The 24,557-nt window shown below is 50.6% G+C and overlaps 1 protein-coding gene across 6 annotated transcripts in view; it reads right to left on the reverse strand.

The window, feature by feature from the left end:
- Nucleotides 1-1,980: 1,980 nt before the first annotated feature.
- The window catches only part of Adck1 (aarF domain containing kinase 1), a 95,141-nt gene continuing 72,564 nt past the window's right edge, over nucleotides 1,981-24,557 (reverse strand). For 3 of the 6 annotated variants that reach the window (XM_075947922.1, XM_075947923.1, XM_075947924.1), the window contains exons 6-11: nucleotides 24,187-24,345; nucleotides 18,918-19,034; nucleotides 9,161-9,310; nucleotides 7,588-7,785; nucleotides 5,428-5,621; nucleotides 1,981-3,594 (exon numbers count right to left, since the gene is read on the reverse strand). In XM_075947922.1, the coding sequence (XP_075804037.1) occupies nucleotides 3,423-3,594; nucleotides 5,428-5,621; nucleotides 7,588-7,785; nucleotides 9,161-9,310; nucleotides 18,918-19,034; nucleotides 24,187-24,345 (990 nt within the window). In that variant the 3' untranslated portion in view covers nucleotides 1,981-3,422. The remainder of the gene's footprint in view (nucleotides 3,595-5,427; nucleotides 5,622-7,587; nucleotides 7,786-9,160; nucleotides 9,311-18,917; nucleotides 19,035-24,186; nucleotides 24,346-24,557) is intronic. The other 3 variants (XM_075947925.1, XM_075947926.1, XM_075947927.1) reach the window with 2 other exon arrangements.

Genomic DNA, 24,557 nt, shown 5'->3' on the forward strand with positions numbered 1-24,557 from the left:
GGGCCAGATCAGCAGCCCCTGGACTTCGGTCATTAACACTGTACCAAAGCCGATGTCCATCTTACTAATCAAGGCAACCTGGGGGTGTGAGATGTTTCCCAAGGGAAAGGGGGATGATGAATCTGCAAATCTGCTGGCGATTGAAAATTATTTCAGAATAACAAGTTAGCCACAAAGCTTGGGACGGGTTTGGTGTGCACTGGAACCAACTAACTCAGAATCTCAGGCACATAAGCTCTGCAGGGATTCTGCTATGCAGGAAGCCTGAGAGCCACTGAGGTGGAACTTCAGAGGTAAGCATGTGTCAACATATTCTGGAAGAATTATTAAAGCAACTGGCGGCCTTGGGCCAGGGTTTGGTTCAGTGAGTCTGGGCAGAGCCCTGAGAGTCTATATTCCTAACAAGTTCCTGGGTGGTGGACTGGGGGTTGTCCTGGGACCACACCCCAAAAACCACTATTCTCCATCCTCACAATTCAGTATGGTCCCTGGTTCAGCAAAACTACAACCCCTGGAAGCTGATTACCAATGAAGTGTCACCCAGACTCGCAGAGGCAAAACTCAGGACTTAAGAGGACCCCAAGCCGCTGGTTTACACAGGGGAATCTATAGAAAGATCATGCATGGTGCCGGGAGGGGGAGCAGGGAGGAGCTGGAAAGGCAGAGCTGAACACCCATCGCTGTACTGCTCTCAATAGCCTGACCCTTCCCCAGGAGGAGAAACGTGGGAAGAAAAGTCAGGAGTTCCGCACCTCGGAACCAAAGGCAGAGTTGGAAGAAAGAGTCTCATGATCCCTGCAGTCCTGGCCAACGACAGCAGCCTGGCATAGAGGGGAGGCAGGCTGGTGCTGGGCTGCCATAGCATCTCCTGGAAACCAGCAATGGCAGCACAGTCCAGGCCTCCCACTGACCCTTCCTGGGGCTGAGCCCTCCTTCCATCAGATGAAGACCACCTGACCCTCCAGGCTTTGCTTCATAGACTAGGGCAAAGAAGACGGGGGAAGAGGGGAAGGAACAAAAGAAAACGGAAAGAAGAAAACTATGGGGAAGGGGACAGCAGAGGGCTGTTGAGCAAATGGCTCCTTGCCAAACATGGCTGGAGGCACCTCCTTCAGCCCAAGGCGATGTCCCCAGTTAGATCCTTGGGCTGCTGAGGATAAGGAACCTGAAATGACCCTATCCTATAGCAATACTGACAAAGCCGGAACAGTAGCACCAGGTTACCTGGGGTTGAAGGTCTCCTGCTAAATATGGACCCCCCCCCCATGCAGTCAATGTGCCTCGTGTCCCCACTGCCAGGAATGCACCACACTCTGGCTTTATTTATTCTGCCAGTTCTATTCATTGTAGGCCACATGCTGGCTCAGAGCCCATCTCTTGCTCCAGCCACACCTGCCTGACTGTTTACCCTGCTAAGACCACTCTTCCACAGGGACCCACACTGACTGCTGCTGATCTCCCATCTGCCCCACTACCCAGGATTTGCTTGGGGGCCTCTTAGAGCCGTTCTGTCTTCACAGGGTGGCCCTGTATGGTGTCAAGAAGGCCCCTACAGTCTGCAGTATAGAGGCTGACCAGCTCCCATCCTGCTGTGGAAAAGATAAATTGTTGACAGTAACCTGGCCGTCCTCACAGCACCTCCTCGGTGCCCGTGAGAGAACATGCAGCCTTTTAAAACAGTTTAACCTCCCTGAAAATGGCGAAGTCTGCCAAGATTCCCACTATCTCCATGCTTACAGAGCACTAACCAAAGGCCAGGGCATCGACGTACTGGGTACTTAGAGGCACTCGGCTCAGGCACATAAAACAACTCGTCTACAGTGCCGTGGGAGGTCACCCGTAAGTACCAGCCTACTCCTAGATTTACAAAGTACCCTCCACTCCCAACTCTTTTCTCACCCTCCTATCCTGAAACTGTTTGAAATCCCAGAGTAAGCCAACCATTACATCCGAAGCAAAAAAGCAAGCGACCATTATCTTGAACAGAAAAAACATTTATATTTACTTCAGGGGCTGTAAAAGACGCCATAAAATAGAATATGCAGTGCGTATCCTTGTGATTAATAACAGAGTTTGCGAATTAGTCCCCCGGGTCCCTGGGTACATCCAACTGGTCACCAGGAACAATCAATTCTTTGAGAAAATAAAAGAATGTAATAGTCTCTGATCACTAGAAAAATCTGTGTGTTGTATCATTAGCAAAGAGAACAGGAATAAGGCTCAGATGTGGGGTTCTCTGATCAGAGAGTCACCCGCCTGTAAGCGTGGGTGATCGTGGAACTGAGCCTGCCACGTGTGGGGTCTCGGAGCCCCAGAGGCCATGCAGACGTCCGAGCGATGGTGGACTTGGGAGAGGTGAACACTGACAAGGCAATATGATTAGACACAGCGTTTCAACAGGTGACATGGATGTGTCCGAATGCTCCATCAGGAAGGCTGATGTCTCCAAAGACCTGGAAGGACCAGGTACAGTCCTAGACCTGAGGCGGAGGTGAGAGGTAAATTAGGACCTAACCATCTGAATGAGCCCAGTGCCCCAGGCATCAGAAACAAGGGGGAGCCTATCTCTGCCCGAGGTCCGAGCTTGCGGCTTTTTAATACCGACAAGGAAGATCCAGGATGTAGATGGAAGAGGAGAAGCCTCCAAGAAGCAGGGTGTGGCCCTGTGGCAGGAGGAGTCTTACAGCCTGCATGGTTCACAGGGGCAAGGTCCCAGTGTAAGTGGTGTTCAAGTCCACCGCGAGCCATGTGGATTTGCTCCCAGCCTAGCAAATGAACCAATCCAGACTTCATTCTCCTAGGCCTCCCTGAGAAACCTAGGGGTTTCCCAAGGAAGCAGCTACCAAGAGCAACCAAAAGTCCAAATGGAGCATTGGAGTCAGAAGGGACAGTGCCCGCAACCTCGAAAGGGTTTATTGAAACAACACATACAACACTGGAGGTATCACCCCGACAGCATGAACCCACAGCGGCACCGTTTACTCCCGGATGCAGCCTTCCTCACTGAGGTGAGACACCGTTGGGAGTGTTATGGCAAAAATGCGAAGTCTGTTCTTTAGCAAGTTCAAGAACCTGCTTATTTCCTACAAGTGAAATGCCCTGTTGGCGCATGTGGTTGGTCCTTTCTGCCAATCCCCAGAAAAGTGGGGATGACCAAGCCCATGGCACTTACAGGAGATGGGAAGAAGGTTGCTTTATCCCCTCCCTAGAAGAAGCAAACTCACTCCGCAGTACAGTCCAGGGCCCCAAGACAAGATTTCAGTGAAGAGGGCTCCAACAGCAGAGCTAGGTGGTGCCAAGGACGACCATCCTGGCACCACAGGCCAGCCCTTGGCAGACACAGGTCAATTGGTACTCAGAGCAGGAAAGAAGGAATGAGGTGTAGAGAGACACTAGGAAGGGGCAGGGAATGACAGCCACACTCAGTGTGGAGCCCGAGTCAGCCAGCCCAGGAGAGTGGAAACCCAGCAAAACAGCCTCAAGCCCTTCACTCGAAGCAGAAGTTCATGCAGGTTGATCTGCCAAAGACTAAAGGCCTCGCTGAAAGATATCTGGGTCCTTCTGAAGAATGAGCCGGCATCTCTCTTCCTGTGCCTAGAGGAGGGAAGAAAACAGAGGTGAGAAAACACCACCTCAGCATCATGGAGAAGAATCAGAGACGGCAGGTGACCTGGCCAGCTCAACAGCTCCCTGACCCTGGGGATCGCTTGCTTACCTGACTATACAGCTGCCCAACTGAGGGGGGTGGGGGGATGGGGGGACAGGACGACTCGAATATCCCAAAGAAGATATTCAAAGCAGTAAAATAATGAGGCACAGGGGCTCTGATTCCCTCACCCAGTAGAACACTCCATGGTTTAATTGAAAAGCACAATAAATATACGTCAACGCAGAGTCCCATTCCACCCCAATTCAAATACAGTTAAAGTCTCTACAGAAGGTCTGGTGACACTGGGAAGCTGAGCACTTTACATGTCCACCCGGCTCAGTCTCTCTGACCAAACAAAAGACGTAACAAAAACTAGAATTTATGATAATGACCTCTTGTTAGGTTTTCGGCTAGCAGCTAATCAAGCCACAATGGTAAAAGCAATGACAAGGCTCCTCTGGGAAGCTATCCGTGAACCTGTAAGCCCCTGGGAGACTCCCCAGGTGTCTGGATCCCAGGAGATTAGCAGGCTCCATAATTCTCATTTCCCAGAAGACATTAACAGAGCCAGGTTATCAGATTCCAAGACATCAAAGGGTGCACCCTCCATCATATGAGTTTACCTAAACTGAATGTGGCCCTCCTCCCTCATCCTTGGGGTCACACACCCTTCCAGGAAATGTAGCAACCCCCTCAACCCTTGCTGTATGGCAATCAAGGACAGCCTACACAGGGCCCTGCTGTGTCAACTACATGGTGTGAAACCCGCTCTTCCTCTGAAACCTGTAGGAAGGGACTCCCTCTCTGCTACTTGAGCCTGAACTCTCTGTAGAGGCCCTGCCATGCTCTGTCTGCCCGTTTATCTGTCTATGGTGCTAGTGACTTCTAAACAGTCTCTTACACCAAATGGCTCTCCACCTCCCAGACCCTGCTGAGCTCCAAACCCAAGACCTTTCTCTTTTTAAGACTTGGCTTCCTTGGCCCTCAGCGAAAAAGAGAAACCACACTCTGCCCTTCATTAGTAGGAGTATTTTGTTTTAACCCAACCCATATTTGCTAGTGAATGATCTATGCAGCCAAATAGTTGTCCAGAATAATCCATTCCTTTCCCGGGATTGACAGGCTGAGATGCCACACTAGCGAGGTTTCTTCTCTGGGCTGAGAACATCCTGCCAGACCACAGCCTTTGCAGTATATTCACCCGACTCCACTGGAGGCCCAGAGCTTGATCCCCTAGATCCTTTATCCTAGATCCTGAAGAAGCATGGTTCTTATCATCCGTGTCTCCAGGATGCTAAGGCATCTAGAAGGATCTGTGACCTGAGAGAGCCTACTAGTCACACCTCCCCAGGTCACAGCCACATCTCCAGGATAAAGAGCAATGGCCTCCATGTTTAGGCTGGTACTAGGAGCCAATTAGAAACAGGGATGTTGGGACTTCCTGATCACAAGTCTAGAGGGCACCTAAATGGGTTGAGATGCTCAAAAACCAACTTCAAACTTTTTTGAGGGAAAGAATCATCTGGGAAAGCTGGGCTGGGAGGATGCGATCCCAGGTGCCATCATTTGGCAAAGCTCAGGCGTCCTAGACCACACAAAGGAACCATCTCAAGGCACCTGCTGACTCGCTGCAGCTGACTTTGCCCCTCTGGTTCTCTGAAGGGAGATCTAGAGCTTGATAAACCAAGATTGGGCCCTAAGGATTGAGTGGTAGGGAAAGCAAAGCCCATGGAACAGTTCCTGGAATTTGGAGGTGGCCGAGACGGGAGCATACTCACTCGGCCAGTGCCCTGATACAACACCGAGACATGTTGAGGAAGGAACTGGCACTGGACCGGGTGCCCAGGGTGGTCTCAATGCTGCGGAGGAGATCATTGGTCTTCAGGATGAGTAGCATCTGGCGAGGCACGTGGTTAAGGAGCTGGCTGATCTCAGACAGGTAGCTGGCCGCATTATTGCGGATCTCTGAGTCCTAGAAGGTGGTAAGAAGACATGAGAATGGGTGGTATGGCACACAAAGCTCACAGTGCCAGGGGTGCGGGGAGCCCAAGAGAACACTAATAAGCTTCAGGTGGGAGCTTCTAGCACATAGCTGTCTTGACACCCTGTGGAACATCCCCACACACACGAAAGGAAAGCAAAGCATTGGGGCCTTGTGATCTGAGGCTGACTCCCAGGCAAGCCCTGGAGACGGCACTCGTGTACACTGAGAAAGGCCAAGGACTCTCAAAGGCTACTGGATGCCAACGTCAATTGGCCTGGAAGAAGCCCTAATCAAACCCAGCCCTATATAGTCCGTGGATAGAACTCCCAGGTCCCACCCCAGCCCTGCACATCCTATCTACTGTCCTCTGTGCTCTACCACTGCCTGGGTCCTGATGATGGGTATGTGCCCAACAGCCAGAGCCCAACTGTTTATCTGACCCTTCAGGTCACCTTCTTCAGGAACCAAGAGCTACTTGCTAGCCCTAGGCTACTGGTTTCCTTCTCAACCAGCGGTGGCTGTGAGCATTTATTCCCTCCTAAGTGACTGGCCCATCATACTTCACTCCACAGAAACTCTTAAAAAAGCAGACCTGAGCATCCTGCTCCAAGCCTGCCAAAGGCTTCGTTTCCTCCTGAGAGCTGAGTCCATTCCTCTGCCCATAGCACATAGTCTCACGTGGTGTTCTCTGGGCCCCGCCACCCTCCAGACCACACCAAACGCTCTTGCCATTGGGCCTTGGTGTGCTGGGAGTGTGGGGTCTCTCGTAGCTTCACACCTCAGCTCGGCTATCAGGCACTACCCCAGGTCTGAGCCAGGCCCCGAGCCCCTTCCTCCCATCATTTTGTTTCCTCCAAGGCGCCCGTAACCTGCAATTATCCCACCTGCCTGTTTGTTCAGTTGTTTACTGTCTGTCTCTCTCAACCAAAGTGTAAATTACACAAAAGACCTGTCTGTCTGTTGATCACAGGATCCTGGAAACACGCTCAGGGGCCAGCGAAAGCAAATATTTATTGAATGAATGAACTCCAGGAACTGGGAGCAGGCACTTGATATGCCATGACAGTAAAACAGAAAGCGTAGCTTCTACCATCCCTAGATCGCCCCTCTTCTAGGGGGCCTCTTAAGGCTGGTGAGCCTGGAATAGCGGGTGGTTTGAAGGAAAATGAGCTAATAACAGGTGAGGGGTAGACTCTTTAAGACATGGTTTGAGACTCTGGATCCAGCCATTGTGAGAGGTGCTTGTGACAAGCCAGCTCGCAGAGAAGGGCCCTGAGGCCCAAATGGCTGATGGGAACATGGAATGCCATGGGACCAGGGAGAAGAGGGGCTGGAAGCAGTGTCCATGGTCTCCAAAAGCATGAGGAGGACCACATCTGTACCTACAGTGAAGAGAGGCCTCAGGGAAGCCTGCGTCTGCTCACTAATAACCAAAAAAACTCCGGTGAGCCTGGGCGGGTATGCAGAGGTGGACAGGAACATGGGGAACATGAGCTCCCTAAAGTCTGCATCCTGTCTGGACAGACTAAGGTCATGAATGAAGGAGGGGCTGCTTCACTGGGACAGAGCTGTTTGTGATGGAGAGGAAGCCAGAGGGGACCCAGGCAGAGGGAACAGTGCCCAGTGGGTGGAAGAAGTACAAGACCCACAGGAGTAAGATGGCCCCTGGAAGGTGCCGGAGAAAGCCTGGCATCTCACCAAGCTACTGAGGTCTAGGATTTTAAGTCCACAAGCCTCATCTCTCCTCCAGGCTAATGAGGCCCCAGGGGACACAGAAGGCTATCCTTCCCCTGCCCTCCTCACCCCAGTGCCAGTTCCTACTCTCCTCCCTACTTCTCATCCTGTGTAGCTCCAGTCCAGCCCTCCCTCCACAGCCCACCAATCACGAACCTTAGACGCCGGGCTGGAAGGGATCCCCAGGCCCCAGCCTTGCACCTGGGAGAGGGTCACCTACCTCAGTGGCAGAGACGGGAGCTTGGCCGATGCCTCTTTTGACTGAGTCCCAGGACCGGGCTGTCAGCATACAAGCGAACAGCGGGTAGAGCTCGGCGGCCCCCAGGCGCTGGCTATACTGTTTCACCCGCTCCATGTCGGTCCAGATCAGAGACTGCCACAGATGGCAGTAGTCTAGGCGGAACTCCTCCGTGAGCACCTAGAGCAGGGCAGCAGTCAGCAGGCAGTCTCTCTTGGCCCCAGGCCTGAACCCTGGACAAGTGCTGACCACTGCCCAGGGGGATGAGGAAGGCCACAGCTCCCCCAACACTCAGCCGTTTCTAGGGGCCCAAGTTCAAAGCCAAGAGTTTGAATATAATGAATCTGAAATTCCTGGGACCAGAAGCATTCTAGATTGCAGTTCTTCTTTCTCGGATTTGCATATCCATCATTTCTTGGGGCTGGATCACACATCTAGGCATGAAATTCATTTGTTTCTTACATGCTTTACATACATGGCCTAAAGGTGGTTTTATACAATGTGTTTAGCAATTTTGAGCATGAAATGAAGGGACGTGGCATAGAATTTTCCACCTGTGGTATCACAGAGCTCCAAAGCTTCAAGGGCTGGGAGTGCAGATTTTTGGATTAGGGATACTCAACCTGTACCGCAAGCCTTGGTCCTAACTGGCAGAGACTGCTGACCGCTCTCCAAAATCTATACTACCATCTCCTTTTTAGGTACAGGCTACTTCCCTGGTCCCCCACAAAGACATGCACAGTCTCCGCCTCCCTCGAAGCTCTCCCACACATCCCCTAGTCCTCTCTTCTGCTGTCTCCTCCTGTGAATCCTAGGGAACAAAGCCCTGTGGACTCCAGCTGCCACACCCAGGACTAGCATGTGAGCAAGCCAAGAAACTTCTGTTATGTCAGGGCCAGCTGTCACTGGGGCTCCATGTGACACAGCTGGCCAAATTTGACCTGCACCCTATTTTACCAGGCCTTTCAGAGGAGGCTGAGACTAGCGATGTGGTACCACGGCCTGAGAAAGGAGCTGAGGTGGATGTGGAACCTCTTCAGGACCATTTGCCACACGGAATCAAGTCAAGCCAGGGTCCCAGGCTGACGGTGAACATCCCACTTTGATGGTGCTGATTGCAGCTCATTCCTATTGGCTGCTTATCCCAACTTCCGGAAGACAAAGTCTACGGCCTCCAGTCCTAGCAGTCTCAACCTTGTTTACTTCATGAGGGCTAAATATGCAGTTATCCTTCTCCTGAAGATCCCACACACACCCAGCAGAGTCTGAGGCAGCCTGCAGTTCCCTGGGAGGACACAGCCACCCTGGCACACTCCTCCTACCTGCTCCTCACAATGGCTATAAAAGAGGCCCGAGCAACTTCGCTTTGTTGCACGGATGCTGAGGTTCAGGAAACCCTTGAGCTAGGACTATACAAAACTGACAGTTCTGGTGCTGGGTTGGGGGAGGGGAGGCTCCCAGTCCCAGCTACCTTAGCTATCTGTCCCCCATCTGCAGGGCTTCTGGAGGGCATCAGTGGGCTCCAAACCCATGAAGGAGCAGAGTTTTCTCCTACCTGGTAAAGCCCATGGTCCAAGAGGACAATCTCAGCCTTGCCCGTGTCCGAATGCCTCCGCACTAGTATGTTGCCGGGGTGGGGGTCACAGTGCACGAAACCGTTGACAAAGATCATCTCACTATACATTTTGCCCAGGTGGCAGGAGATCTGAAAGAGAGGCAGTTGAGTGGGTGCTCTGCCCTTCCCACACCTGCTGCAGGGACTTCTTTCCTCGTCCCGTCTAGCCACGTTCAAGAGATTCCAGGCACCATTGGGCCAGAGCAGTCTGAGACAATGCCATTCTCACATCGAAGACAGAGGCTCAGTTCAAACACGGCCACACAATAAAACCACTTGGAACTCAGTCGTGCTGGGACCCTAGCCTCCAGAGTTTTCTGAGTTCCCACTGTGACTTCCTACGTGTAAGGGAGGAGAATGATGGCTGTCAGTCTTCACCTCCCACCGTCCTGCCCACTCTCCCCATCTCTCTCTCCTCCCTCACCACTCTTTCCCAAAGGTGAGAATGGGTTGTGGGAACAATCCCACCCACTCCCTCAAGGAACGGGGTTGGGTCAGGAACAAGTGACAGATACAAAGACCCTCCTCTGGAGCTGCCCTGCCTCCAGGCTGGTCCTAGACGGCCCCAGAGTCCAGGCCCTGCTCCCCTCTCCCCATCCCCCAGAGCCCAATGCTAATCTGATTTATGATGTCTGTACAGAAGAAACGACACTGGAGAGGCCATTTAAATCATCCTGTCACTTCTGCACGCCCTGCCAAGGCAGACTTCTTATCTCTACTGCCTTTTTTTTTTTATTATGAAAGCTAAAAGCCTCTTCCCAGTTAGGGAGCAGCTGGTGAATAGAACCAGACCAGGGCCCCCAGATGATCTGTCAATGGGTATCCAGGGGACAGTGATAGACTCGGCCAGAGGATAGACACCCCAAGACACCCACTGCCCTTAGCGTTCCTCCCAGCCTCAGTTGAACCTCAAAGTCATTAACAAATGAACGCAGCGGAGATGAAGGAGGCTGAGGATTAAGATTCTCCCTCAACCGTTCTGTGCCTCTCTCCTGCTCTCACGGTGCACCACACACACACACTCGGACCACATCAGCCTCCTCTCCTTCCATGATCCCAGTCCTTCCCACCTCAGGCATTTGTGCAACCCGTTCCTGCTGCCACAAAGCCGTCCTGCCATCTCCCCACCTCTAGGTGCCGGCCCTCTTCCTTCCTATCCAGGGCTGGAAGATGCTCTCACCATACACCCCTAAAGGATACGTGCCTTTCTCTTTTCTGGCACTTGCAATGACTCGTGTGATTGTTTGACAAATGGCCATCTGGTTCACTATCATAAACTCCTAGGGTAGCGGGGACTGGCTCTGGTCTGTTAAACGGCTTTACTGAGGTGTAATGGATGTGCTATAGACTGGCTCCGTTACACATGCGCTTGCTTGTACCAGCACCAGACAAGCAAAGGAAGACTCTGCACTCGCTGTGAGTGAGCTCTCCATGGGCTTTAAGATGCTGTGTCCCCCTGGCATTTACGCCAATCCCATCAGTCTCCCCCAAGACCCATTTATAATCAGCACCGTCAGGATATCAAGAATGCGTAATGATCGAGAATGGTGGCACAGACCTCTAACTTCAGCACTCGGGAGCCGAGATGGGAGGGTTGCAAGTCTAGGGATAGCCTAGGCTACAAAAAAACTTGAATAAAATAACCCTGCATTAGAACAACAGCTGCCATCCTGCTAATAATGCTCAAAAGGCAAGAACAATTATAAGCCCCCCCCCCACTTTGCAGACAGGGGACTGAGAACACGGAGGTTAAAGCTGCTCACAGCAGAGCCCCCTTTGTTCAAAGCAGGTATGCTCCCCAGTCACCTAACAAAGCCCGTCTATAGGGCTCACACCCACTTCTGTACTTTTCCCTTGAGACCTTGAACCAGCGGCTTACACTGCTGATTTCAGGGACTAGCCATTCTCATGGGTGACTGCAGAAGTGAATGAGCATGTCACAGGGCTTGGGATCTAGTGACCTCTTGTAGATGTCTCTGTGGTATTTGTCACTGGTTCTTCAAAACAGGCCAAAGGCACTACCCTACCCCACCAGCACTCAGATGCCTGAAATTTGCCCCAGGTAAAACATACCTTGGGACTTTCATTCTCATTAGGAATAAGACTTTGCCCCAGGTCGAATCTCAGGGGTCCCGGGGTCACTGTGTTTTAATTCCTGGGAGATGAGTCTTGGCCATAGCAAGGCCTGGATAAGCCAGCCAGTTTCCCACGTCTGTGTCACCAAGAACCCTTTTTGTTAGGCTCCTTGGAGCTCCTCGAGGCACGCTTCAAAAGGCCCTATCTGACAAACCGATTCCATTTATTAAGTAATCATTCATTTTTATTTGTCAAGGACGCATATAAAGTCCAATCAGGGCTCCTGATCAGCCCAAGATAAGCAGCGCAGCCAGACTGAGCTGACGGAATTCCAGTCAAAATGTGGAGAAGTGACATTTCATTTAGTCTGAGCAAACCTGTCACGGGGAGATGTATGATCTCCCTTAAGCTTTCTGAAATATTGTTAATCGCTCCGGGCCCCTTATTTCTACAATGAAAGATGGCCTTTCAGGGGCATGGGGATCCAGGGTGGGGGTGCTCATATCCCTGATCTTCATGGGCAGGTGGGGGTGCTGCTGACTACTGCCATACACACGCGTGGAGACACCAGAGAGAGTGTGCGCACGCACTCACACGCACACCCTTTCAACACTCCCCAGCCAGCTTGGGAGCAGTTCTGAATGTTCAGGTCAACCAGATGTCATTAGGATCGACAGGTAGAGAAGGCAGAGCGCAAAGAACAGGAGTTGGCTAACGCCGATAACCCAGCACTAAGGCCATGTTGGTGCTGCCGCTGTGGGCACGAGTGGCCTGAGAGGTAAGCCACCCCAGTCCTCGATCTCCAAGTAGCAGCTACGTGGGACTGACGTCATCTGACGCCATCTGCTCGGCCGCCTCACAGGGCAACCTCACAATTCAAAGTCAAATACCACTACCCAGGAGAAAGCCATTACTCAAGGTTAGATACACAAATGTCATCGCTTTGGTTTTTGAATGCGGTACACACTGTTTTAGACACAGAGAAAAATGTATACCAGTTCCTACTGAGGGTGACTGTTGGTGTCATAAGCATGGCTCACAGACACGCCAAGAATGAAGTGGCCAAGGCTTTTAACCCATCAGTTAGGAAGCAAGTGCGATGGCAGACATGCTTCGAGAGCATCTGTGAGCCGGGACTTACTGGGAGCATTTAAGTGGGAAGAAAGGAGAGTTCCTGGATGAAATGGGAACTACTTACTGTCCTATGGGGTCTTAAGGGAAAAAAAGTTTTTAAAAAGATCAACCTTTAGGATTATCTTTTCTACTGGGCAGAAACTATTTGCATCCCAACTGGAAAAAAGCTACAAGCTGATGCATGACTTCAGGCTGAGCTCCTAATTCTAGAGAACAAAGAAAAGCACATTTCTTTAGATATTAAAAAAAATCCTCAGGGGAAGGGAGTCGGAACTGGCACAGTGCTGGGTGAACTACACTCAAGAATGATTTTGAAAGGGCATGTCACTCTTGAGGTTCTGTTTTCTTAGTTTGGGGTGAATTTTCTTTGCATCTTGCAGAACTAGGCCGACAGCCTCTCTAGGAATCAATCTTTCCACAGGGCATCTAGCCCTTCCTACCAGCACAGGTATTCAGGGCTCTGGAAAAGTCCCCAGGCCTCTGCTGGGCTGGTGGCATCCCAAAAGAAAGGCTGATATCCCTGAGCCCGTCTGACTACTCCTTATTACTTCAGCTGTACCATCTGCTGAGGCACGGTCCGCCACGCCCCCAGTGCTGCCTCTGGTGTCTGCACCCTGATGGGCAGGGGCACATTTCTGGAGTAGCCACGATGCATAGGGCTCTGCGACAGATACTAGTCATTCTCTGCAGGAAATGGCTGAAGGGGCTGGGGAGGGGGCGGGGGGGCGCGATAAAAGACAGGAAGAAGCCTGATAGCTTGCTCAGCCCACAGTGACATCGATCTGTCAAGTAACCTGACTCCAGAGAACAGGTGCTCAATGGTCAGTCCGCCTGCTTCTCCACTGCAGGGGGAGCTTCCCTGAGGATGACTTCTGAGGTGCTCTCTGTCTGAAGAAAAGGACCTAGGAGGAAATCCTGGCTGGGTGACTCCCCCCCACCCCCACCCCCGTCCACACCTCGAGGCAAAGGCACAGGACAGTGCTCTTTACTAAAAAGCCCCTCAGAAGTCGGAATTGTACTGTGTGAAAGGAACGTGCCACTCATACGTGATTTCACTAATTACAAACGCCTTTATTCTCTAACAGTAGGAAAGACGGGAAAAACAGGACTCCATAAAAAGGCTGAGTAAAGAATTAATTGAGTAAATAATATTTAAATCAAGGAGTTATTCTGGGACTTTTCTCAAGGCCTGAAGTGGCTGAAAGTAGTTTAATTGGTCTATAATTGTGTGGATTAATTCATTCCTACCCCCAAGGAAAAGTCTATGTATGTTCCTGGGTGGGGGTGTCTCCAAAGCAAGGCCAGCGTCTGTGGGAGAAAGGGGAGGCTGCTGTCGTGACATCTGTCCCCAGAGCCAGCCAGATTCTCCACAGAGACCAGCCTGCTGACTGGGGCATGTCACCATCACCCTCCTCCTGTCACCAGGAACAAAGAGTGAGATACAGAAACCGCAGACCACTCCAGCTGCCCAGCACTGCCCAGTTCTGCCCAGCGCTAAAGTCGATGCATTCACGGCACCACGGCACACGGCTGTCCAGGATGAGCATGGCACATGGCGATCCCAGATGGGCAAGCTGTGAGGTGATGTCCCTGAACTCCTCAGCCTTACACTGTGGTAGTGAGGACAGGAGCAGAAGTGCCAGGGGGTCACAGGAAACTGGGGAGTGGCTCTGATGGTGGCACCTGGAAAGCCTTCTGTAAAGACTCGTTTTAACCACACCACGGGCTGGTGCTTTCAGTACCTGGTCCCCACCATGTGACACTATTTGCAAAGTGGTTGAGATTTTAGGAAGTGGGGCCTGGCTGGTGAATGTAGGTCATTTCAGGTCATATCTGCCCCTGGTTCTGCCTGAGACCTGGTTTTGGATCTCCGGCCATATGAAGACCCACCCTGTCATGGCCCCCTCCACAGACAAAGCCATTCCAAGCACCACACCCTCCCCGTCATGACAGATGCAACCTTTAGAAACCATGAGCCAAAATAAACTTTTCCTCAAGTTACTTCTCTAACAACAGTAAGTGCTTTATCACAAAAAGACCAAGGCGGCTTCTCTAATTAAGCCTTACCAGACTTAACATGAGAGCCAGCCATGAGTACCTGAGAGACAGAAAAGCCTTCATCTCTCTACCAGAGATGCCCTGCAAATCAACCCCAAGGGGCAAAAGTGAGTCCCAGGAGTCACTGCTATCAGACACATGTGAGAGGAAGGAACTGGTATGGGCATCTGGAGTCTTATTTCTAGGGAGACAACTCACCTCACACAGAGACTGCACCTCAAAATTAAAGGCCAGGAGAAGGATTCTCCCTCCCTATTTCCCTTGCCCTTGGACAGACATTGTCCTGCCAAGACAGTCAGAGACTGGAGTTTCGGTGTCATCGTGTACTGGCGTATACTCTAGGCTCAGCGCTGTGCCTCGGCTATCAAAGGATACTCCAGGTCACCCGCAGACTCCTGCACACAGGGAGACCTGGGTTCCTAACAGCAACACCACAGCAGGACAGCTGACAAATGACCGTCCAGAGACAACACTGGACGCCACAAAGAGAGGCTCCAGAAAATTCCTTCGGCCCAACCAATACCTCTGCAGTGAGAAAACAAGTCCCCGGGAACTACTAGGACCCCCTAACATTCACGAGCAACTAAGAGGGATGGGAGTGAGAGAGCAGAACTATTTCCCTTCTGATGATTGCAGGAACTGAGTCCCCAGCATCTTCGGATACCAGCCAGCCAGAAGGGCTGGAAGATGCTGAGCCAGCCAGAAGGAGGTTAGAACAATACTGACAAAAAAACGGGAGAGTTCTATTCTGTCCACATAGGGTAGAGACAGAAATGAAAGTAATTAAGGGAAAGGCAGAAACTTCAGCCCGGCTTTTCTGATCGATGGCACTGCATACCAATCAGGTACGTCCAAATCTATACACTCACAGCCTACAGAAAGGGGACAAGAAGGAAACAAAGGTTCGCAAAGACTCTAAGAGGAAGAGATGCCTCCATGAGTAATAATACCCTCATGAATTATGAATTATAGAAAATGTTTTTACACGATCCTATTGCTTATAAAGCTTGCATGATAGCATCTGTCCCATACATAGCAAAAAGGACGTGGACTCCTATCTCAAGTACTTTACTCAAGAGGACCAGAGCAATGAACGGCAGAGCCAGACAATCCCAGGTACCCATCCTGTCCAGCACAGGTCTCTTAGAAGCCCCATGCTTGGCTCTACCCACATTTCTATTCTAGCACACACAGGCAGTGCCTGCACATAGTAGGTACTCAGAAAACATGCTGAAAGGTGACTCTGACTTCAAAGGGAAAGAAGAGGCAACACCTCTACCACAGGAACAGCAGAAGGCAGCCAGAGCAGCCAGCATGAGACAGCAGGGGCACGACCTGGGGACAGCGGGCAGCAGAGCAAACTAGGGACAGCAGGCAACAGAGCAAAGGCTAAGGAGCCTTGAACCAGCTATAGGTCCTCTGTGCCTATGACCACAGCTCCAAGGAGGTTCAGTACCTTGATCTCTGGAAATGGGTTCTGAGGTACTAAAAGAGAAGATTTGTTAGAAGGTTTCAAAGGTTTCAGCTAAGTCCTAAATCCAACCCCCCACTCTAACAGAAGTTTGCTCCCTGGAGAGGGAGGAGACAGACTCCATAGTCATCCTCATCCTCATCCTCTTCCTCCTGGGGATCCTGGGTACCAGAGCTGAATCCAAGACCATGTAACAATGGCCCACTTTTCCGACTGGCCCTCTCCCTAAGGAAGTACCTGACTGGCATCTCTGCCCAGTGCCCCTGGATCCAGTCAATCTTGTAGTCATGTGATGTCTGCCCACCAGGCCTCCTGCATCTGTCCCTGCAGCCCTGTGGTACCAACTCACTCACCTCTCTCTTGGCTAATTTCAAGGCAATTAAGTCAGGCCTCAGCCCAGGCAGGATCTTCAACCCACACTCACTGAAATCCAATTAACCTTCGATAAAGGTCTTGCAATCGATAGTCCTTCTGTGGCTAGAAGAAGCCCTGTCTGCCTGCAGAAGACTCCTGTACAACCTTTGCTTTTAATGAGACCAATGACAATTGCTGCCACCAGCTCTGAAAGTTATTGGCAACTATGATCCCTGGATATATATGCTGCTAGGCTCAGGGATATAAACGGAGCAGCCCTGGCAGGCTTCTGGCTCCCAGAAGGTGAGCATACCTAGGCAGGGCTGCCTGTGCTGCAGGTACAAATGACAGGTGAGCACTGACCACTCAAGGGCTTTATACTGTGGTGAGGTCTTCTGTGAAGACTCTGCAACCCTTCCTACCCCAGATACTCATGTGCACGTATAGATATGAATAATTTGCATTGGTATGGATCTTGGTTTATTGATACAAATTTAAGGTCAATTTTGCTATATAATTGTGCTCTTGATTAAGTTATTGTGTTTGTACAGCTCATTTAAAAATGTAATGTTTAATTAAGAAATATAGCTCAATAGAGAATCATCTGTAATAGTCAAGACTGTAGTCATGTTAGATTTTCTAGATGTACAGATGTACAGATGTATTTCAGATAGGTAGGTATTCTTCAAACCTTTCAAAGACGACAGAATATGGCATTTAAAATGTTTTAATAACTTAGGACTTTTCATGACAATGAGACACGTCTGCTCCTGGCAACACCAATCTACTTCAAGAGGAAGATGGGCATCAAAGAGGCTCCTTATAGAATTTGCTAGACATTTGGGCAAGAAATTGCTCTTGCCTGGATTGCTTTACTGGACATGCAGGACCCACAGAGAAATGACTGCTGAACTTGCCTAAAGGTGAGATGCTCTTTCAGGGTTCTTGCTACATGAAAGAGTCTACTAGACATTCTGCAGGACAGAAAAAAGTGACTGACAAACTGTCAATATATATTATAGATGATTCTCTATCGAGCTATATTTCTTAATTATACATTACATTTTAAAATGAGCTGTCTTTGGAAATTCCTCCTTCATGGAAAAGTCTGCTGGTCAGTAGGCTGAAGATGGATGCCCCAACAGTACAGAAAAACTTTGGGTGACTGTCCAGACAGTGAGATATCTCTGTCAATTCTAGAGGTTTAGAAGTTGCTTACAATGTACTTCTTATTTATTTAGGTAGTATTATATCCTCTGGAGTCTTTGATAAAGTTGAAGAATTTATAGTTATAGTTTTCTTTAGTAACGATAAAATATAAAGTAGATATAAATATTGTAACTGTAATTCTTGTTTGATACCTGTTTTGTTATATGTAATCTTACTATGTTAGAGTTAAAGCCTTCATTTTTATTTAAACAGAAAAGGGGAGGTGATGTGGGAGTCCCCTCTGTGTGCTGTGACTACCATTAATGAATAAAGAAACTTCTTTGGACCTATCACAAGGCAGAACTTAGGTAGGCAGGGAAAGCTAGGCTGAATGCTGGGAGAAAGAAGGGCAGAGTAAGAGAGATGCCATGGAGCTGCCAGAGTCAGACATGCTAAAACTTTGCTGGTAAACCACTGCCATGTGGTGATACACAGATTAATGGAGATGGGTTAAATTAAAATGTAAGATTAGCCAATAAGAAGCTAGACCAAATAGGTTAAGCAGTGATTTAAATGGTACAGTTTTTGTGTGATTATTTCAGATCTAAGCTAGTTGGGCAGTCAGGAACCAACAAGCAGCTTCCTTCAACATGCACCCTGGGTTATTTCCCAGGGATCTGCAGAGCTACACAAACTCCCCTATTTGTTCTGAAACAGGCGGCTCCTGAAGCACCCTGAGTCAGTGCTCACTCAGCCAGAGTCACTAGCCTATAAAATACTCAAATAGAAAGGCTCCTTAGAGGTCATCAGGTCCATCACCTCCACTAAGAAAACTGAGGACCAGAGAGGTCAGTCTGGCTTGTTTCATTCTTGAAAACTCAGGGTGTCTGATGCTAGCCTGGGCATCCTGAGTACCCAGACCCCACACATGCAGAGGACTTCAGTAACAATGCATGTGGGTGAAAAAGCACAATGTCCTTTTTCCTAGGGGTCCTGGGGTGACCAGGAAGCAGAAGGTTGGGTAGAGCCTGCTCTCAACTAGCCAGTTTCCCTGATACTGGGGAAACAGGAAGTAAGGACACAGCTTCATCTTTTCCCTTGCTCTGAGAAACTGATCCAGGTGACTACCGCAGTCATCTTGGTTCCATGCTGAGTCCTGCAGTGGCGGCCCAGGAAGGCAGGGTGGAAGTTGATAAACAGGCACCAAAGAGACAGACAGACTGAGTCCCTGACTGGGCACCACTGCCCAGCTGTATGGACCTAGCTGCTGTGAGCAAAGAAGCCAGCAGCAGCCTCACGCCCAGAGAGGCTTATCCCCATTGCCACTATAACCCAGGACTGGATACGGATGCTTAGGAGGACCCAGCCAGGCTCTCAGTGTCTCAGAGCCCCAGGCCTAGCCAAGCAGCCCCAAGCACACTCTGTCCCCCTGCCCTCGGCACTAGCCCACCTCACCTCATTCACATCGATCCCGTTCTTCTCCATGTAGGCCCTGTCATTGACCTGCCCTCCCTCCACGAATTCCATCAGGAGCACCCTCTTGGTGGACAGCTCCCAGTGGATCTGGGGGACCTGGAGAAGGAAAAGACAAGTCCCATCAAAGGAGGAGGCTGTGGTCAGGGCCGGGCCCTAGTATGGACACCGGCTCATACTGCTTTTAGGATGGAGCCGCTGCCAGAGAGGAAGCCGGGATGAGGACTAGGCAGACTGCCTCATCGGGTGGCCTTTTCAGCAGACCTCCCTCAAGGTCCTTCATGATGGTGGGAGCGGCTTCCTGACTGCCCCACTGCCACTCCCCTAAGCCTTCTACACCACTCACCCCCCACCCTTACCACCCCTCCATCTTACTGCAAGCCAGACACTATACAGATATGGGTACTTAGTAGCAAAATGTTTCCTACCTACCTGGAAGCTGCCACTGTTAAGACTTCAATTGGAAATGTCCGCCAAAGGCTCACCATGCTTTGAAGCCTGGTCCCCAGCTGGGGGCGCTATGTCGAGAGGTTTGGGAACCTCTAGGAGGTGGGCCCTGGCTGGTGGAAGAAGGCCGCAGTAGAGGCCGGCCTTTGGGACAGGAGCTCAGGCCCTGTATCTGGAAGCTCTGTTTTCTGGTCCCCTATGATGGAAAGAGTCTCTAATGCCCCCTTCTAAGTCACCACCATAATGAAGTGCAATCCTCTGAAGATGTGAGCTGGAACCAGTCTTTCCTTCCTTAGGCTGTTTCCATCAGGTGTCATGGTCAGTGTTACACACGCAGCTCACACTGGTGTTAAGAGCTGTTTCCTTCTACCTCTCCCTCCATCAGAGCCTTGCGGGGCCCTACCTCTGCTACAGTGTTCGGGAGGTAGAGATTTTGAACCAGAGGATAAATTCGGTTTCCTGCTAGCTTCCTATCAGCCTCCTATGGCAGACAAAGCTGGATCGGAACTCAGTGTCTATGACCCATCTTCCTCTTCCCCACACATGGGAAACTTAAACCCTTTCCCAGCTGGCACATAGTAGGTGGTCATGGGATACCAATTCATGCCAATCAAATGCAAGTGGCCGTTTGCTAGAAGATCCAGTGAAGGGTTATTTTCTCTTTTTAAAAGGATGTTTGTGGTACTACTCCTCTCTTTCTCTTCCACCCTAAAAGTGAATGTGGGTCTTAAAACAGTAACTGCCATCTTGTAATCAAAGGGGTTAAAAAAAAAACCCTCAGAGAATCACAGGTACCATCCCTGATGTTGCCAGACTACTAAGTACCATCAGGAGGCAACTGAGGGACTCCTTCCTGCTTTATAAAGACAATAAACATTTTGTGACAAGTTTTTAATAAGTGCATGGGGGGTGTGTGTGCCCAAGGAGACCAGAGACATTGCATCCTCTGGAGCTGCTCTTGCAGGCGGTTGTGAGCCACTTGATGTGAGTGCTGGGAACCCAACTCAGGTCCTCTGGAAGAACAAGACATGCTCTTCAGCACCACGCCTTCCCTCCAGTCCAAAGAACAACCATTTAAAAAAAAACTGTTGGATTGGCCTTTTAGTCATTTGCAAACAAATTATAAACTAATTGACACATTCCTACCCTCTGTGACTCTAACACCACCTAAAAGAAAAGAGAACAGGTTCCCTCAGGAACAGCGAGGGGCAGAGGGCACCACAGGTTGCACGATACCACGTAAGCGGGTGATGCAATCACCACCACCAAAGCCATGATGTTTTCAGCATGCTGTTTCTCCAAAGTGTTGATAAACTATTTCCTCTTAAGGAGAAACACCAAGGGCGACTTCTTCAAGTGTTTTGGAGACTGAGTCCTCCCTCACCATGCAAGACTCAGCTAGACAGCCCTCAAGTCCAACCACATACTTGTCCTAGTTCTTCTGAGAAAGCCGTACCATCAGTCACCCTCTTTACCTCCTGGTGCCCCCATCTCCATCACTGGTGAGGGGCCCTTCAAGGGGTGCAGCTAACCACAAGAGCTGAGAACGCAATGAGCCTAAGCTAGGTTTTCCCCATCTGGAAATCTAGACTGATCAGGAAATCTGTGCCTCTTGTGTTGTTTTGAATGAAATATTTAGACACACTGTCAACTGAAGACAAGTGCATGTCTGTTGTTATAGCTGGTCCTGGTCTCCTGAGAAAGGTACATTACTCAGGGATTGAGTTCTTCCATTGATTTGGAAACCTAAGCTTGGCAGCGGGCCCTGGGGCTCTGTAAACATTAGGCCAGAGCCCCAGCAGGACCTACTGGGACATTTAGAGGACAGCCAGGGGAGCACCAAGGGCGGAGTGGGAGCCCAAGGCTGCAAGCTCTCTGGGCTGCCTGAGCAGGGAGAAGCTGGGGCCTCCCTCCCATGTCTTCATTCCCTACGATGTGACCATTCCACCCTGATAATCACAAGCCCTTTTCCTCACCTCCTCGGGACTGGAAAGTAGAGTGGATTATCACACGGAGATGGTCACAAAACAACAGCAAACTGCGTGACTTAGCCCTCAGGTCCCCAAATGGCTACATCTCACCACTGCACATCTACTTCTTCCATCCAGGAAGAGAACGTGAGAGACAAACACAGGTAGGCAGCCATAAAGAAAGCAAGCTCTGGGAGGCACCTCACCAGGTACTCACAGGCCCCGCAGGCCACCACTGACCTAGAGAACCCTGAATGACAGTCCCATAGAGCCCCACCTGAGGATTCCACCTGCTCCCACAGCAAGGCCGTCCCAAGCCCAAGAAGCAGTCTATAAAAAGGTCTGAGATCTTAGGTAGTCTTGGCCTCATGGTGGGGCCTAGCCTTGGATGTCTGCTTTGTCCATGCGCTGTGGCTTGTCTAGCCCCTCAGCTATCACCCAGGGTGCATTCCTTCTGCAGTCAGAGCCTGGCCAGGCAGAGCACAGCTCAGCCTCCTACTTGCTGTATTGACTACGGACACAGGCATAGTCTCTCTGCATCTAAGTGCGCCCCCAGTTAGATGCTGGTGATGGTTGCAGGGGAAGCTGCTTCACCTTACTTACCATTGGCATGGAGACACGAGATGCTGACCTGCTGGTCAAACACCGGCTGCCCTGTGACAGCTACACAGTGACTCAGGAGGGTCCTGATCCATCTCAGGGCTGAGTCAATGCAATACACTCATGCAAGCGTATGTGGCTCTGTGATTCAGAAATTCTTCCAAGAAGTGCTACAAAGGCAGTTTGATGCGCGGGCTTTAAGCATGACTGTTTCCACCCTAACCCTGCTTCTGTCCCCTGCTGGTTCCACTAGGCTAATGACTTGATCGCTTGGGACTTCTGCTTCCCCACTGATGACATGGGGTTTAACACGACACCACGGGGCTGTTAAACATTAAAGAGGAAATACATGAGCAACACTTCTAGGAGTGTCTAACACGTTGAAAGGTCAGCTGTGATCATACGTGTTGTTCATCTGGGAGTCTAACGAGCTATGACATGGCTCCAAAAGCACACATATCCCTCGGGCTCCTGAGCTCATATGAAGAAACTCTGGCACGACCCTGCTCAATGCAACCCACCCTTGTCCCCACTCTACCCATAGGCATGCTCTGACCTCTTCCAGCTCCAAACCTATGCTTAGAACAGCTTCTCCCTTCCTGCCCGACCCCAACTATCCCCCACGTTAACCGCAAGCCCGACTGCCTCTGCCTGGCTGCCTCTCACCTCCTTCCAGCCTCCTCTCCAAAGGTTTACCGTGAAGAGTCAAGGTTATTAGACCCCTTCCCCCCTTAGGCACTAGAAGAGGCCTCGCACATGAGAGGCAAACTCTTTGCTGCGGCTTGATTACGCACAGATGTTGTGATGGGGTGCCAGCGTGCAGGAGCAATCTATCTATGGTTTTAAAGGCTGAGCTGCGTTTGCAGCGCAAAATTTGTTTCCTGCTTATGATGTGCTTAGGCGAAATTAATTACTCGGGAGCCCTCGTTTCCCCCATTGTCTTAGGAATGGTATGTGAGTTCTGGCAGCCGTGGGTCAGATCAGTATGTCAATTATTTACCAATTTGGCATCCTTGTTTCAAAAATCTGTGTTGTTGTTATGATTATTATTATTCCATGTCTTGGTCTGGCGGTTGCTAGTTGGCTCCAGCCAGGGGAGGATTCTGCTGTTTCCATGGAAACACTGGAGGAGACTGTTGGGTTGTCTGGCTCAGCACTCTGGCACAGAGGGACACCTCTGCCAGGTAAAAGGTGGCAGTAACTCCGAGGGGAGCAGCAGACACAGAGTCAGAGAGCCTGACTAGAATTGGAACTCCACCCACGACACCACTGTGCGCCGGCATGGACTGGAAGAGGCCACCTCCAGATGTGCGCCGGCGTGGACTGGAAGAGGCCACCTCCAGATGTGCGCCAGCATGGACTGGAAGAGGCCACCTCCAGATGTGTCAGCGCTTTGTTAGAACAACAGTGCCTGACACACTATGACACTCACTAAACACTGATGTCTCTTCTCCCCTCTCCAGCCAGCACTTTGGAGGTACTCTGAGCTCTCTGTCCTGGGTAGACTAAGCACGTCCTCGTGGGAAGGCATCAAAACGAAGACAAGTGTCCTTTGTGTGCAAAGCACTTTGTAAGACAGGCAACACATGGGTCTGCTTGCTCCCATTAAGAGGGAAGTTTCTAGAGCAGGGGCCCATCAACGGTGCCTACCACAGCAAGAGATCAAGAAAACAATAAATACAGAAAAAGAAATTTTTTTTAAAAAAATGGGACATGCAAGTGGGCACTTGAGGCCCTGCAGCCTCGTGCTTCTTTTTCTGCGTCCCTGATGCTGTGGAGTGTTGAACCCCGTGCCTGTGTCTCCCACGCACCCTGAGGTTTCTGTTAAACAGTTTTGTACACTGTAGTGATGGTCAGGGACACTGCTGTAACAGAACTGGGTACTGCATGAGCAAATGTAGTAAGTCTCTTCGGAACAGGATCCAATTGCAGCAGTGCTGGCTGTCACTGTCGCCGGCACCAGCATCGTTCCGTGTTCTATGGCGGCCGAGGCCACAGCACACAGTCCCACAGGGGTGCTCAGTTCATTGGCGGGCAGGTCAATGGTCGTACCAGGATTCGCTCTTTTGGAAATGGCCTTCAAGGGCTTTAACCTGGGTCTCCAACTACCAATCACCTACGTAAGAAACTTTGGCAGAGATGTCCCAACTCCCACCCAACTCCCTGGGATAACCAGGGTAGGACTCAATCCCACCCCCACCCCCGCACTCATTCCTACTGCCCCGCCCTCCTACCTTTAGGAAATCAAAGTGCTTGAGCATGTGGGCCACCTTCTCTGCGTTCCTCCCTTCATTCAGGAAGTCCAACTCGAGAGGCAGATTCTTCTTGGCTTCATCCACCAGCCACATGAATTCAAAATCTGGGAAGAGTTGCTTCACAGCCAGGACAAGCACCTGAAATCCAGCACGCAGGCTGTCAGCCAGCTCAGGGTGCCCAGCAAGGAAGAAACACTTCTGACCCGCTGCCTGGGTTTCCCGTAGAGGACACATAGGAGGGGAAACTGTTCTCCTGGCCTTGGTCACTATAACTGTACCAATTCCAAGACAATGAGAAGCTAACGGCATCCAGAAGTAACCTTGACGACCGTTGGCTAGGTGCTCCCTGG

This window comes from Microtus pennsylvanicus, chromosome 14, assembly GCF_037038515.1.
Source record: "Microtus pennsylvanicus isolate mMicPen1 chromosome 14, mMicPen1.hap1, whole genome shotgun sequence".
Lineage (NCBI taxonomy): Eukaryota > Metazoa > Chordata > Mammalia > Rodentia > Cricetidae > Microtus > Microtus pennsylvanicus.